The sequence below is a fragment of the Nelusetta ayraudi genome, unplaced genomic scaffold (assembly GCF_046127955.1).
Source record: "Nelusetta ayraudi isolate G7.1 ecotype Tasmania unplaced genomic scaffold, CSIRO-AGI_Nayr_v1 ptg000004l, whole genome shotgun sequence".
Lineage (NCBI taxonomy): Eukaryota > Metazoa > Chordata > Actinopteri > Tetraodontiformes > Monacanthidae > Nelusetta > Nelusetta ayraudi.
The window spans coordinates 5232631-5247380 of record NW_027466054.1 but is presented as its reverse complement, the minus strand read 5'-3'; the positions used below and the strand labels follow the sequence as shown (position 1 = coordinate 5247380).

The window sequence follows — 14750 nt, the reverse complement described above, 5'->3', positions numbered from 1 at the left end:
TTCAAACTTTTGTAATGATCAATACGTTTATTTTTGGGGTAATGCTTTTGCAGTATTAAGTTCGTTAAAATGGTCATGCCACAACATAACATGTGAGCATGCTGCTCTGTGTTCAATATTTCTACAATATACTGAAATTCATTCAAGTCGTAAATGGGATCGATTCGGTTGAAGAGAAAAAGATCTCCTGAGAATGAAATGATATTGCAATTACTTTGATCTCACATTGTGCTGTTTTCACAGTACCATGAAATAGTTCCGTACAATTTTTTTTCGACTTTTAAATATTAAACACAAAGGATTGTAAACTTAAACAAAAACAGGTATTTCCACCTCTAAATGTTTCTATATTTTTTATTTATTTATTTATTTATTTTTTTATCTCGTATACCAATTGTTATTGAGCAAAAAAATGTCAATTTTTCGATTTTTCAAAGGTATGTTGAACGTAACGCCAGACTAAAGCAGCCGCTCGCCGACGCTTGTTGCCAAAGACGGTGGCTTGTTGGCTAAAGTCATGGCGCTACTCAAGCAAAATTGTGTCATTGCAGGACGTTTCTTCTCTCACCACATTTGGCTGGCTCCAAGATGCGTGACACACGTAAGTATCTACAACAAACATTTTGGTATCAGTGTTTGTGTGATCTCCTGGGAGTTTAATCGCTGTCGTAAGGCTAAAACGGGGCCCGGGGTAACGTGACGTACATTTTCTAATTAAACTAAAGTGGATGTTGTGCAAAAGCTACATTCTAAACATTTTTACTTTTGCCGGCTGATTCGTAAAAGCAATGACGACGTGCGCTGTACGCAACAGTGTGACCAAGAAGAAAGGTCCCCATGTGACAAGCATGTTTCCAAACAGAGTTACACCTGCAGTGTGACGACGGCCGCAAAGTCCTCTCCGGACAGAGCTGCCAGCAAGAGGGAGTCGCTGGGGGACGACGGGCCTGATCTGCAGGACTTCATCTCAGGAGATTTGTCCGAGAAAAGCAAGTGGGCAGAATACAGAGGCAACCTGAAGAGGGAGAAAGGAGAGAGGTGAGGCCGTGGCTGCGGGGAGCAGGGATACGATAGAGGAGCTTCATCAACAGGGACGCTTCCTAATGTGATCATGGAGTGCATTTAGGAAGGTTCCAAAAAGAAAGAAAGAAAAATGAATCTAAGCTGTCACAGTAGACGGAGTTTAACCCGCTTGGTTAAAGTGTCTTTTCTGGCAAACAGAAGGACGGGAATTCAGAGTCGCAGTTGTTTATCTGATAGCTGCAGTGTGGAAGGGCAAATTCCTCACTGACTGTCTGATATGATGGTGTTTCTTTGCTATACGTGTCTAGACTAGACTTTATTATTAGACTCTTAAGATCACAGAAGATGTACATCCTGAGCATATTAACCAAAGGAAGAATTAAAGAATTGGATTACGGCTGTACTACACCGGCATGTGTTTCCCATTATGCCAGTGGTGAAAGAAAAGGGCAATTAGGTGATTTGTTTAAATGTTGTTTCTGTATTCTGGTGACAGTATATAATTTGCTCAGCAAATCACAGGATGAAAAACAATAAGAGCTGTATGTAGCACCTTTTTCCTATAGTACCTTGTCTCAGTATAGGTCAGTTCACAGACTAGAGGATCTGTCGTTAGGTCTTCTACTGTACGTGTATAATAATGTTATGTTAGTCTGTTTTGGGTTTTTTTGGACTACTTTATGGTCAAGTGATACAGAACATTTTCCTTTCTACGTTAGAATTGTTGACGTTATCCAGTAGTGATTGGTTGTTTTATGGTTACGAGTTAGTTTCTGTATCACTCAGTGATTTGTGATGCATGGTGTACATAGCATCTCCACCTGTTACATTTGATGTTCCCTTCTGCTGCTGCTGTGACAGGCTGCGACTTCCCCCATGGCTCAAGACGGAGATCCCCATTGGGAAAAACTACAACCGACTGAAGAACACTCTGAGAAACCTGAACCTTCACACTGTAAGTACACCATAAAGAACGGCCATGGCTGACTGACTCTTCATGCGAGACACAAGGCATGTGGGAGACATATTTCTTTTTTTATCCTCAAATGTTTTTTCAGAGAGAAAAGTGAATAGTTTTCACAAGTTAGTATATCTATTAATCCCAAAGTTCCCTGGGTTGAAAGGTGGCAGTTCTTTTGCATTCAAATCCACCCTGTTCTTCACTCGCAGGTGTGTGAGGAGGCTCGGTGCCCGAACATTGGGGAGTGCTGGGGAGGTGGAGAGTATGCTACAGCCACAGCAACCATCATGGTAACACTGAGGACGACTTGTTACACTGATTCCAACTCCCTACATGCTCTCAGTTATTGACATCCTCCTCGCTCTCTGTGCCGCACATAGCTAATGGGAGACACGTGCACCCGTGGGTGCAGGTTCTGCTCAGTTAAGACGGCCCGTCAGCCTCCACCTCTGGACCCAAACGAGCCCTTCAACACGGCCAAGGCTATCGCCGACTGGGGCCTGGACTATGTGGTTCTCACCTCAGTTGACAGAGATGGTAACAGAGTTTACGTGAAAGCTGTTCTCCCCCCATTAATGTTGTTGTTCGTCATTCACTCGCTGTCTGTCTGTCCATGACGCTGTATTGTCCTGTTGCACATTAAATCAATAAATAAAAAGAAAATGGCAGGAGTTGCTATGATGAGTTGAGCTGAAGCTACTCTTGCCTTCATCTTGACAGATATTGCTGATGGAGGAGCCGAGCACATTGCCAGAACAGTCTCCATCCTGAAGGAAAGGTAGAATCTTCTATCCCATCTTGGTTTACAAGTGGTTTCTCAGCATCATCGTAAAACGCTTTAACTATGGCATAACTTCTGCTCACCCTCATGTAGGGGCCCCCAGATCCTGGTGGAGTGTCTGACCCCTGATTTTCGCGGTGACCTGGCAGCCGTTGAGAAGATTGCACTGTCGGGGTTAGATGTGTACGCCCACAATGTGGAAACAGTGCGAGAGCTACAAAGGTACTTTTGGATGATGATGATGATAATTTATTGTTATTATTTTTTACTTAGAGTAGTAGTTACTACTACGCCTTTCCATTATTATTTTTCAGTTATTATTAGCGCTTTCTAGTGCATAGCTTATTTCTGCCACAAGGGGGAAGTCATGAGCAAGATCTTTGGTGATTTGACTATTAGCTACCGTCACATTTTTTTTAAGGTATCATCTCTCTTTTTCCAGACATGTGCGGGACCCCAGAGCAAACATTGACCAGTCTCTGAGCGTCCTGAAGCACGCTAAAACCGTCAACCCCACAGTGCTTACCAAGACCTCCATCATGCTGGGACTGGGAGAGACTGACCAACAAATACTCAGCACCATGACAGGTGTGTACAATCACACATAGTGCCCATAAATTATATATTGTTTTAGTGAGCACAGCATGTTGAACATGCTTCTGTGAAACCTTCTCTAGAGCTGCGAGAGGCAGGAGTGGACTGCCTCACACTGGGCCAGTACATGCAGCCCACCAAGCGCCACCTAAAGGTGAGAATCTGAAACAGTTTTGCAGGTTTGGAAATGAATGCAGGCAGTGAGTGAAACATGTGTTTTGGATTAAGGTGGAGGAGTACGTCACCCCAGAAAGGTTTGCCCACTGGGAGAAGATGGGGAATGATATGGGCTTTGTCTACACTGCCAGTGGGCCGCTGGTGCGATCCTCTTACAAAGCTGGTGAGTCAACAGCTTTATGTTCCAGCTGTACAGTTTGAATGTACAGATTGGTGGAAAGCCCTCTCGTTGATTCTAAAACGTTTAACTGCAAAAACAATATATTAAGTACTTTAAAAAAAAAACAACAACAGAGAAACAAAAGGCTATAACATTGACAGTAACATTGTTTAAGAAAACATGTTGGAAGGCCAACGGTGCATTGGCAGAATATTTCTCAGGTCTGTTATCTGGTCAAACAAATGCTTTCAATTCTCAGCAGCAGAAACAAATTTTCCAAATCCAACTACAAATATCAAGAGTATTTTTTCTTTTTTCGTAAAAGCCTTGAAAAGTTAGAAGGAAGAAAAAAAAATGACATCAAACTCAGCTACAACAGTCCTTCCAAGTGAGAAAACTAATGGAAGAGAAATATAAGGCACCATTTCTATTTTTACAAAGTAGCACAATTTAACAAATGCAGTAGAAAACTAGATGAAGCCTCTAAAGCTAATCCTTTGCTTTTCTGTTAACAGGCGAGTTCTTCCTGAAGAATCTGCTGGAGAAGAGAAAGGCAGAGGCCACACAAGCCGAGTGAAAGTCCCCAAACTAAATCGCTTAATGTCACAGCATTACTCCTTTATCTGCAGAACATGAAAACACACTTAGCACAATACACGCAAGCAAGTAACCTGTTACGCTAGATGGAATGTTTTCACAATCTGGTAATTTTATTTCACATTTCCATTTCCTTCTGGTCAGCCGTGTACCTAAATGTTGTGGGGGAGGGTGAGAGAAAAAGCAGGTCGAGGCATGTAGACAACTGGGCTCAAGACTCCCACTGCTGCCTATAAAACATCCAACCTGCTGTCGGTACAGTGTGTGATCTTAGTGGGGATGGCGAACCAGCATCCACCCAGCCCTCAGGGTCTGACCTGACCTCTGACCCCAGCCCTGCGTCTGAGCCCTTTGATGGAAGTAGCTTAAGGGCTAACAATGTCATAGAGAGTTCCCGTTTTTCCTGGTGGTAGTGACAGAACTTGCAAAGGATTCAGGATCATTTTCAAACTTGTTATGACATTTAATCATGTTGGCACATTCAGAGTAATTGAAGGAAAAACATTAACATCTCCAACTGATTTTTTTTTTTTTTTAACAGCCTCTGATAAAGATGTTTTTCATCTACTGAACTGATTACCAGATTTTAAATGTATATTTATATTTAAAATAAAATGTAAAAAGAAAGAAATGTTTTTTTTTTATTTACACATTGATCTGTGGGTTTGAAAATAACTGGATGCATACAAAATAAGGAGGTACGTCACATTTTATTGCATATTGGTAATTTGTATAAAATGAGTCACTGGTACAGAGAATAAAACACTGATAGACACATCATTTTTAAGTGATTTTTCAAGTGATTTTTAAAAAAAAAAAAGATGTATAAAAATACAATACTTAATATACAATACTTGATTTTACAGTAAATACTTAAGTTTAGAAAGAAAGTTTTGATTAAAAAAATTAGACAAGGACCAGAGTGTATCGTTAGTGTCGATGCAGAGAAAGCATATGACCGTGTGGAATGTGCCTACTTAGTCTCTGAATTGGAATATTTTGGTTTTGGTACAATGTTTACATCATGGATTAAACTGCTCTCTATACCAATTATGTCATTATTATTATTGTTATGTCTGATTACCTCTTAACACCAGCCTTTTTGGGACCCTGTTTTTCAGTAATGGCATTGGAAGGGTATTGTTTATTTAATGACATCTTTTGAGCAATTAAGTGAGAAGTTTTCCCTCCCTAAAACTGATTTTTTTTTTTAAGGCACTTTATTCTTCCTCAGTTTCCTAGATTGTCAATCTCATCGCACAATAGCATTGTTGATACAATCCTCGCTCTCAATAATATAAGAAAAGACTTATTAACAACCTAGATAACATTATACCAGATATCGGATGCACATCTACAAACAAACTCAAAGCAGCATGGGAGGAAGACCTTGGTTTCTCTCTGTCCAAAGGCACCTGGTCTGACATACTCAAACTAGTTAACTCATTCTCTCCCTGTCCGATTCAATTTAAAGTTAGTACACAGGGCTCATATCTCCAGAGTGAAATGATCCCAAATGTATTCAGAGGATAGTCTACATTGTTTAAGGTGCAAGTCTGCTGAGGCTTCCTTTATTCAAATGTTCTGGTTGTGCCCCTGTCTACGTAAATGTTGGACTGAAGTCTTGGAAGCAAACCAGGTTCTGGATGTTGTAATACACTGGCAGTGGCAAGCGGTGGGTTAAATTTTGCTTTGAGTAGCATGTATTACCATGCGTTCTACATGCAGTGTACACTTCTTTTTTCTTTTTTTTCTTTTTTTACTGTGACTCGAATGCAGAGAACCCTATGATCGAAAGACATGGCGAATAACAGTTGAATCATCAAAGTGCCCCAACGGCCTACGGACTATGGGAGTGACGTGACGTGACAGATGCATATGGACCTTACCCTTCCTTTTTATAAATGTTTAAATTCTTTGCATAAACATGTACATATCCTGACACACCTTTGTAAGGACCTGTTGACAGCATTATATATTTGAGGAAAACATTTTTAATAAAAAATATTTGGATTAAAAAGAACAGAAATGTGTGTTCATATCGGTGTCTTAATCAACATGTGTCATTTTCGGTTAATATTTAACCATATAAATGCTTCAAACCTACGCAAGCTGGGCCGCATGAAAAGGCGAAGAGAGGAATGTGCAGTGTAGTGTGGAGAAAGAAACCGAGCGTTTTAGGCTTTGGCTTTCTTGGTCTGCGGTTCCGCACTGTAGGGGATCCTAGTAGCCGTCACTTTCTTTCCAATGGTCTCAATCTGCAGGTAGAAATCATACATTAAATTTAAAAAAAAAAAGGAAGGTAAACAAGAGTGCTCCAAAGTGTAGTACGCTGCTGTGTCTGGTGCATCTTTGTCAGATGGCTTACATGGAAGCCGATGCTATGGAGGTTGGAGTGAAGGTGGTCCAGGACCCTACGGCCATCAAATATGAAGGCCGGCTTCAGCATCTTTTTGTAAATTGTTTCATAGTCCAGTTCCTGTGGTGGAAATAGATACTATTAGACGATGTAGGTGTCGACACACATAGTGGCAACAAAAGCGTTGCAGAGTTTGCAAGTTTGTTGAGCTATGCAGGGGGATGAAGGACGGACAGTTGCAAACATTATCTCAACAAATTAATCCTGACAAACGGCAACAAACTTGAAGGTCTGTGTGGCGTTACCAAAATGGTGGAAGTGGCCTAATATCCAGTGGCCAGATATATACTCAGATTTGATAGATAAACATATTCAATCAACTTCACTGCAAAAATGCAAGTACTTTTGATGAGACGAGCTGTAAAAAAAAAAGAAAAAAAAACAATAGGGGAGGGGTCTACTGAAGCCACTGACCTTAAACATGTCCCACTCAGTGCAGATGACCAGTGCGTGTGCACCCTGGCAAGCCTCATAGGGGTCCGAGACAATGGTCACCAGATCTGACACTAAAAAAAGACAAACAAGCCATGTTTCCATGTCAGATCGAGATCACTTCACACAGGCTCGCATCAAAGTCAGCACCGAGCAAAGGTGACAGCTCAGCCTAGATTAAATATATTGATGTCACAAGTTAGTGGTGCAATTAAAACAAGAGCAAAATTGTATACATTTGTCACCGAGACTTAAAGCGCTGCTTATAAAAATTGGTTTAAAAAAAAAAAAAAAAAAAGATGGGCACAAGCATACATGCATACGCACACATGCGTGCGTAACACAGACGCACCTCTGTCCGGGTTGTCCTCGGAGATGCTGGGTTGAGACAGGTCATAAATAATCTGTTCTTTGAGAACCTTGGGGTCGTAGATAAACAGCTTCGCCCCCTCGTCCATAAGATACTTGGAGATGTAGATGCTGGAAGACTCCCTGCAACAGTTGCACAAACACACATTCTTGTGTCAGGCTGGATGTGTGCCACAGGGCAGCTCGCTTGTTGATAATATAGGGTAAAGTGTGCAACGATTACACAACAAGGAGGACGAATGAAAGCAGGACTTGTAAATGTGCTGGCAGGTGAATTATTGACTTGAACTTCTGGAGGGAAAGAAAACCAAAAAGCAAACAGATGTTGTTGAGGTTGCAGTATATAAGGAATGGAGGAGGAGGCCTCGGGGAAGACCCAGGACACGCTGGAGGGACTATGTCCCCCGGCTGGCCTGGGAACGCCTTGGGGTCCCACCGTATGAGCTGGAGGAGGTGACTGGGGCCAGGGAGGTCTGGGCATCTCTGCTAAGGCTGCTGCCCCCGCGACCTGACCCCGGATAATGTGGCAGAAGAAGTAAGTAAGTAAGGAATGAGACCCACCTTGTGTCGCCCGTGTCCTTCTTGAATGAGAAGCCGAGCAGAGCAATCTTTTTGCCGGTGACGGTGTTGAAGAGGCAATCAATAATCCTGCAGGCGAACCGGCGCCTCTGGTATTCGTTCATATCAATCACCTGATTGAAAGGACACAGAGAGACGACATGCACCCAGTGTAAATGCAGTGTTTTTTTTCTAAAAAGGGAAGTACTTTTGCTGCGTCTGACCTGCTGCCAGTAAGAGGCAACTTCCGGCAGGTTGAGGGCCTCACAGAGGTAGACCAGGTTCAGCACGTCCTTCTGGAAACAGCTCCCGCCGAATCCTGAGCAGCAGGTCAGAGGAACATCACTGCAGAGGGCAACACTGGGCCGGCCTCCCACACTCTCACTCTGAGCGTGGGCTCAGCTATTTAGGGGGGTTTGCCACTTACCTACGCTGGCCTTGAGGAACTTGCTGCCAATCCTCTGGTCCATGCCAATGGCCTTGGCGACTTCCTCCACGTCGGCCCCGGTGGCCTCGCACAGGGCGCTGATGCTGTTGATGCTGCTGATTCGCTGCGCCAGGAATGCATTTGCCGCCTGCACAGACACACACCATGTTTTGTTTTCTGTTTTTCTTTGAAAGTCTAAGTTCTTTGTCCTCTACAGTAGAAAAAAAGGAACCATCAATCATGTGTTATTAGACTGCAATACCACCTCGTGTACATAAATCTGAGGAACAAGTGACCCATTTGCTGATATTACCCAAAAAGCGACAGGATACAAAAGCTTAAAATAAACAATCAGATTAAGAAAACTGCAGTCATAGACGGTGATGTCAAAAGGCATTAGGACGTGAAATCTGAGCTTCAACAAATGTTTAATTTCCGATTTTGCTTTCAAATTAGGTTTCATTCCTGCCAAATTCAGAGCTGTTATAAAAAAGCTAACTTTCTTTTATTATGGGAAGGAAGAGGGAGCGTCAGTTTTGGTTGTCGGGATTTGAGAGCAGCATGATGCAGTAATACCGACGTTAGGGTTGAAGTTTCCCAACACTCACCAGCTTGGAGAGCTCGGAGGACCACGTGTTGGTGGTGATGATTCGCTCTTTGGGGACCCAGTGTTCGTACACGGCGCACAGCGCCTTGATGGCCATCTGACCTTCGGCGGTTTCGTCCCCGCCGATCAGAACACGGTCGGGCTCTTTCAGATCCCGCACCGCCGTTCCTTCAGCCAGGAACTCTGGGTTGGACAGGACCTAGACAGACAACAAAAACAGTGAACAGATGAGTGACTTTTGTAATGATCCCCTGAGATGTTGCTGTATTTCCGCTTTGAGCTGTTCACATTTTTTCCCTCATTTTTTGTGTGCTGAAAAAAACTGAACTGGGAACTGAATTCTATGGTTGTGTTTTTGTGACTTATTTTGCTTTTGAAAGACTGATTGATCCCTTGGTTGTGTTGGTTTAATGTATATTTTCAAGAGTGAAAGAAATGTAATGGTTTTCATTTATTTCGATTCTTGGTTGTGAAGTTTTATTCTTTGTGGTGTTTATGATTTTTTTTTTTTTTTGTAAACACTAAATTATTTTTTAAACACTAAAGAAAAAACAAAGCAACAGAACAAATAGCCAGAGTTCCACTATCCAGAAGTGACACTCACGTGGAGGTTGAGGCTGGGCTTGGTGTTGGCATCGAATATTCTCCGGATGCTCTCGGCAGCCCGGACGGGGACGGTGCTCTTCTCCGTGACAATCTTGTAGCCGTCAGACACCTCGACGATCCGCCGGGCACACGCCTCAATGAACTTGAGGTCGGCAGCGCGACCCTTCCCCATCCCATAGGTCTTTGTGGGTGTGTTCACCTGGGACGGATTAGTTCACACGTCTCGATTAATTCACAGCTATGGTTAAAAGGCGGTCCGACAGCTAATTGTCATGACGTGGACGCGGACTCACAGAGATGAAAACGAGGTCGGCATCCTTGATGGCTGAGTCAATATCTGTGGAGAAGAACAAATTTCTGCCCCGGCATGATTCAACCACCTCCTTGAGGCCCGGCTGTGGAGGAGGAGGAGGGAGAGGGCAGGGAGCGCAGTAAGGGGGGGGGGGGGGGGGGAAGCGAGTTGGGAAGGGCGTGTCAGTGGAAGCAAAGAGCAAATGTGTCTCAGTCAGTGATAAATGCAAGGCAACTTCTCAACATTTGCCCTTTGCCACAAGAAGCAGTGACAACCCTCCTTTTTTCTGTGCAAGTCAAGATGATGTAATGCTGACGCAGAGCCGTCTGGAAGCCATTTGTGCTCCTTTAAGGCCGCGTTAAAGTTATGATTTAAAGTGGCTGGGGCCGGGTATGTTACTATTTCAACACTATAATTAGGTTGCGAAATGAAACAGGGCCGGTCTTCAAGCCAACTCCCATTGCTTTCCCTACAGAATGCCCAATTGGAATGCAATACACATATTCAAAAAAGATTTTAAGATACGATACCTCGTAGATGGGCAGAGGGTCTGAATTCCAGGCTTTGATGCGAGACTCGTTGATGTCCACCACGGTCACCGTGATCCCTGGACACATATGCGCAATCACGCTGCACGTTGGGCCACCCACGTACCCAGCGCCGATACAGCAGATTCGCTTTATCTCAAACATCTGAAAAACGAAGACATGGGCTAGCGAAAACGCGATCAAACACAAGGGAATAGATCAACTAAATCAAGATGTGATTAAACGTTATAACAGTAAGTGGTGAATGCAGAAGTTCAATTACAGTGTCCTGTTTGTTTGTTTTGTTTGTTTGTTTTTTTACAAGGGGGTCGGGGTGGGGGGTGTATTAACCTTTAGTCCAACTGGACTTCGCTGTAGAGAGATTGAGTTGATAACACTCATATTTCTGTCAACAGCTAATGCCTTTAGCTGACATTAGCTGACTTATTAATCCCCGTGCTGATGAACCTGGGTTGTAAAAATGCTTTGCCTTAATCAACCTCTAAACATTAATCCCATGAGGGTCTCAATCGGAGCATGGTGATCATAAGTACTGTGATTAGCCTTGTTCTGACAGGCTGGTGCAGATGTGATACATCTTGATTTTTCATTTGCAGATCTTGGTTTGATTTTGAAAGTCTGCTCAAATCCATTGACTCCCTTAGAACCATATTAGTATGCCGTTTGTTAAACTAATTTGGTTTCCCCCCCGCCCGGTCCCCTGACAAATATGGTGAGATGAATCCGAGTTTGCAGCCACTTCATAACACCCCAGAGCAGAGGAAAACGGCGGACGGCGAACTATAAGAATAGTGAAGAAACATTGCGATTTCAAACGTGTCTTCGCCCGGCGATGACCTGCTCTGCTCCAGAGCTGGTACTATCGCCGGGGCTCAGTCCCGAAAGAAAAGTGTTCGACCATTACCATCCTGCCACATCGCCTTTCCAACAGGCTGCAGCCCCAGTCGCACCGTCGCAGCCTGCCGGAGTATAAAAGACCCTTTCATGGCATCCAAGCCACGTCTAACAGCAACGAAACTCCCCTTTAACACCGAGAGCCTAGTGCCAAAACAACCCAAGTCACTTCAACCAACCTCCACCCACGACTATCGCTCGGTAACGTAAGGTTACACATTAACAGTATCACAGTTATGTTTAACACATCCGAGGCAGCGACTTCTCTGCGGGAGGCGAATGAATGGGCGTCAGTGTTGAGGCAACTAGCCCGTTAGCTACGGCGAGCTAACGTTTCATTACCTTTGCCAAGTCGACAGCCGCGGGACTTCAGGGATGCGCAGATTATGGTTAGCCTCTCTGTCGAGTGTCCTGTTGAAACGGTCGTCAGTTCCGGAACTGTTATGTTAAACTGGCAGTGTTGTAAATGCTCAAACTAACGTTGTGCACTGCGAGCAGATTCACAGAATCAGATTTTCTTACAACTTTTCTTGCAGTATTTATACTGTCCCAGCCAGTCTCCTCCTGGCCCGTGACAAGTTTCCGGTTGATACTTTCGAAGTAAAATTCAATTTTTGATGTAGCGCTCGAAAGCTCATGAAAGTGACAGCGTAATATAACTAAATAACTCAGCATTTTTAAAATTGATTTCTTAACCAGTTTGAATGGACATCTGAATATTTTAAAATAATATTTCTAAATGATAATGGCTACTTAAAAGTTCCCCTCCATTTTCACCTGAGAACGTCAAGACGCATTTCTGCAGGAGATCACTGGCATTTATTGTGGAATCAAATCAACTTCACAACTTCGTGGGGGCCTTTTTATGGGGGTAATTTAATCGAACAGAAGCAGACCTCAACAACGGGCCATAAATACATGTCCCAACAGCACTTGCTGAGAAAATTAGATGTTGCTGGTTTTGTTGTAAATCCACATCTTTCAAAGATAATCAGTGCAATTAAACCGTCAGAATTTAAAGATGTTTAACTCCAAGCAGGGGCGTAGCCATCATTTTCGAAGTGAGGGGGATCAAATTTTTCAGAGGTCTATGGAGTGATTTATGATCCTCTCGCATTCAATTGCACCTCTCCTTAGCAGCTAAAGAACCACACCAACATAAACAGCACAGCACCAGGAAACTAACTTAAGCTCTTTAAAAAATGATATACTATGAAAGTCAAAATCTAAAGCTGCCGAACTCTTGTTTTGTTGACCTAGAATGACTTTGAGGGCATCTACAATACAGGCTGAGTAGCCAGATATTTAAGCGCCAAATGAAAACAATTAAGACCAAAAATTCTGTAAAACACAGTTTAAAATCATCATTAGCAAAATTAAAAAACCGTTAAAGGTATTGATTGATTGCATATTGATGTTTGGTGCTAGATCTGCAGCAAAGCGATTGGTCGGAGTCACATAGCCACTCCAATTTAGGATGGCTTTAGACGCAGCAAAAGTACTTCCCTGCATATGCCTATTAGACTTTTTGTGTATATTATTTCATTTCATTTTATTCTTGAAATCATATTATGTATCTAATCATATGTATTATTAGACTAATGTTTCACACTATTCTGCTCTCTTCAGATGCAGCTCCGCAAATCATGGCCAATTTACTGCATCAAGTGCTCTTCCTGTTGCCTCCACCTCAACAGCTCAACATGTTCATGTTCATTTCATGTTCATTTTATATTTTTTGTATTTCTTTCTAATTCATTCAAAAGATTTTGATTGGACTATGGATTTCTGTTAATAAAACAATGTTCAAGATAAAGTTATTCAGTATCTACACCAGCAGTGTAATTTACTGCAATGCAAGGGGGGCGCCACCTAAAATCTTACCTAGGGCGTCACATAGGTTAGGGCCGGGCCTGCTGACCATCCCTGCTGTCTCTGGTCCACTTTCTCCTCCCTCACCCTGCTCTTTCTATTTAAAAGAAAGAGTAGGCGATAAGAATATAAACCACATTGCAAAAAACAGTGAGCACATGTTCTGTGCCGAAATTAAGGAGGAGTGTATAACAAGCTAGCTTAGATAACTAAAGTCCAAGACAATAATGTACAATATAGAAAATCTCTGTTGTAGCTAAACATTATCTACATGTAAGAGCATTACTCAACTTACACAGTTTGTTTGGGGGAAAAAACTGTCTACCCCGCGTCTGCTACGCCCATGACTCCAAGGCTCCAAGTACTTGCATATAGTACTAGATGTTATTTAGTTCTATACACTAATGTTTGCTCATTACACCAATTTTTTGCATGGACCAAGGAATCGGCAACTCTTCTAGTCAAGACGTTTGTAGTGTTTTAGTCAGCTTTTGTAGTCTAAAAACGTGCCAACTATTAAAATGGGCAGCATTAGATTCTTCCGGCTCCTGGTTACAAACTGTAGACAAATAGTTCCCCAATGGACACCACATAACAAGAAATCAAATTACTTGGTAAGATAATAAATATGTATATATGTAATACATGACTTACAAATCCAGTAGCATCAAGGCTAGGTCGCCATCAGTCTTGAAGCCCTTTCGCTCTTTCAGCTTTCAGCGCCACCAAGTGTAAAAGCTGGTCCAATATTTATCCGAGTCTCGCATCTTGTTCGATCACTGTCTCTCTTGTTTTGCTTCACCTCCTCAGACAAAACCTGCTTGGATTTCGTGGCTGGCTCAGCCATGGCGTTGGTTTATGAAAAGAAATCGGAGCAGCGAGTGGCAATCCCTTCGCTGGACCACTCCCCGGTCATTTTGGCACATGGGCTGGATAGTCTCGCGCGATGTGACCGGGCTCTTCGCAGTGGGATGGACGTGGCCGCCGCCGCCGCCGCCGGGGAGAGGGGACACACTGCTGACGTGGCAGGAACTCTCCGCTCTCTTTGCAGACATCCATCGTGATGTGTGGTCGAGGGGTCAGGGCCTTCTGGAGGGGAGGCCTCGTTGACAACACAGCCTCCGTTCGCTCAGCTTCAGGAAGGGCCTCGTCAAGGGACTGTGGCATGGCGAGGCGGACACAAGAAAAGTGTCATGTCTACATTCAAGTTTGCTGTTGTTTACAGGATCCGGTGTTACAGAAATGCCACAATACAGTCAAAATGAACTTTCAAATTACTAGTCTTTAAGATAGTCAATGAATCGGCCCCAAATGTTCATAGATTTGTTTTGTGCTTTGGATCTGTGGAAACGTATCCTTTCCATCTGAATAATATTAGTCATTTCGTTGAGCAATTTTCTGACACACGGTGGATTGGGGGTTTTCCAGTCCAG

The 14750-nt window shown here is 43.1% G+C and overlaps 2 protein-coding genes across 4 annotated transcripts; one reads left to right on the top strand and one right to left on the bottom strand.

Moving 5' to 3' along the window:
• The first annotated feature begins 442 nt into the window (after window positions 1-442).
• lias (lipoic acid synthetase) lies at window positions 443-4845 on the top strand. Its single transcript, XM_076030318.1, has 11 exons — window positions 443-601; window positions 863-1038; window positions 1885-1978; window positions 2194-2274; window positions 2365-2521; window positions 2705-2762; window positions 2859-2987; window positions 3208-3353; window positions 3443-3513; window positions 3588-3699; window positions 4212-4845. The coding sequence occupies exons 1-11, from the start codon at window positions 518-520 to the stop codon at window positions 4271-4273; spliced, it is 1170 nt and encodes a 389-aa protein (XP_075886433.1). The 5' UTR covers window positions 443-517; the 3' UTR covers window positions 4274-4845.
• A 139-nt stretch (window positions 4846-4984) lies between these two features.
• On the bottom strand, window positions 4985-12015 carry ugdh (UDP-glucose 6-dehydrogenase). Of its 3 annotated transcripts, none has more exons than XM_076030294.1 (12): window positions 11788-12015; window positions 10534-10695; window positions 10005-10106; window positions 9710-9910; window positions 9107-9304; window positions 8499-8646; window positions 8296-8390; window positions 8075-8205; window positions 7497-7636; window positions 7127-7218; window positions 6662-6772; window positions 4985-6551 (listed from the first exon to the last, which is right to left on the bottom strand). In XM_076030294.1, the coding sequence occupies exons 2-12, from the start codon at window positions 10693-10695 to the stop codon at window positions 6471-6473; spliced, it is 1461 nt and encodes a 486-aa protein (XP_075886409.1). In that variant the 5' UTR covers window positions 11788-12015; the 3' UTR covers window positions 4985-6470. The 3 variants fall into 3 exon arrangements, with proteins under 3 accessions (XP_075886409.1, XP_075886420.1, XP_075886399.1); XM_076030305.1 differs by lacking the exon at window positions 11788-12015 and adding an exon at window positions 11565-11720 and having other exon boundaries at window positions 10534-10686; XM_076030284.1 differs by lacking the exon at window positions 11788-12015 and adding an exon at window positions 11456-11571.
• Window positions 12016-14750: the final 2735 nt, after the last annotated feature.

Excerpts from the sequence above, each read along its gene's own strand:
- ugdh (XM_076030284.1), bottom strand. Across the intron at positions 10,107-10,533 it reads ACCCTCTGCCCATCTACGAG|CCGGGCCTCAAGGAGGTGGT; the intron begins GTATCGTATCTT and ends CCTCCTCCACAG. Across the intron at positions 6,552-6,661 it reads TCCATAGCATCGGCTTCCAT|ATTGAGACCATTGGAAAGAA; the intron begins GTAAGCCATCTG and ends TTCTACCTGCAG.
- lias (XM_076030318.1), top strand. The coding sequence starts at position 518 with ATGGCGCTACTCAAGCAAAATTGTGTCATTGCAGGACGTTTCTTCTCT. Across the intron at positions 3,354-3,442 it reads AATACTCAGCACCATGACAG|AGCTGCGAGAGGCAGGAGTG; the intron begins GTGTGTACAATC and ends AACCTTCTCTAG. Across the intron at positions 3,700-4,211 it reads GCGATCCTCTTACAAAGCTG|GCGAGTTCTTCCTGAAGAAT; the intron begins GTGAGTCAACAG and ends TTCTGTTAACAG.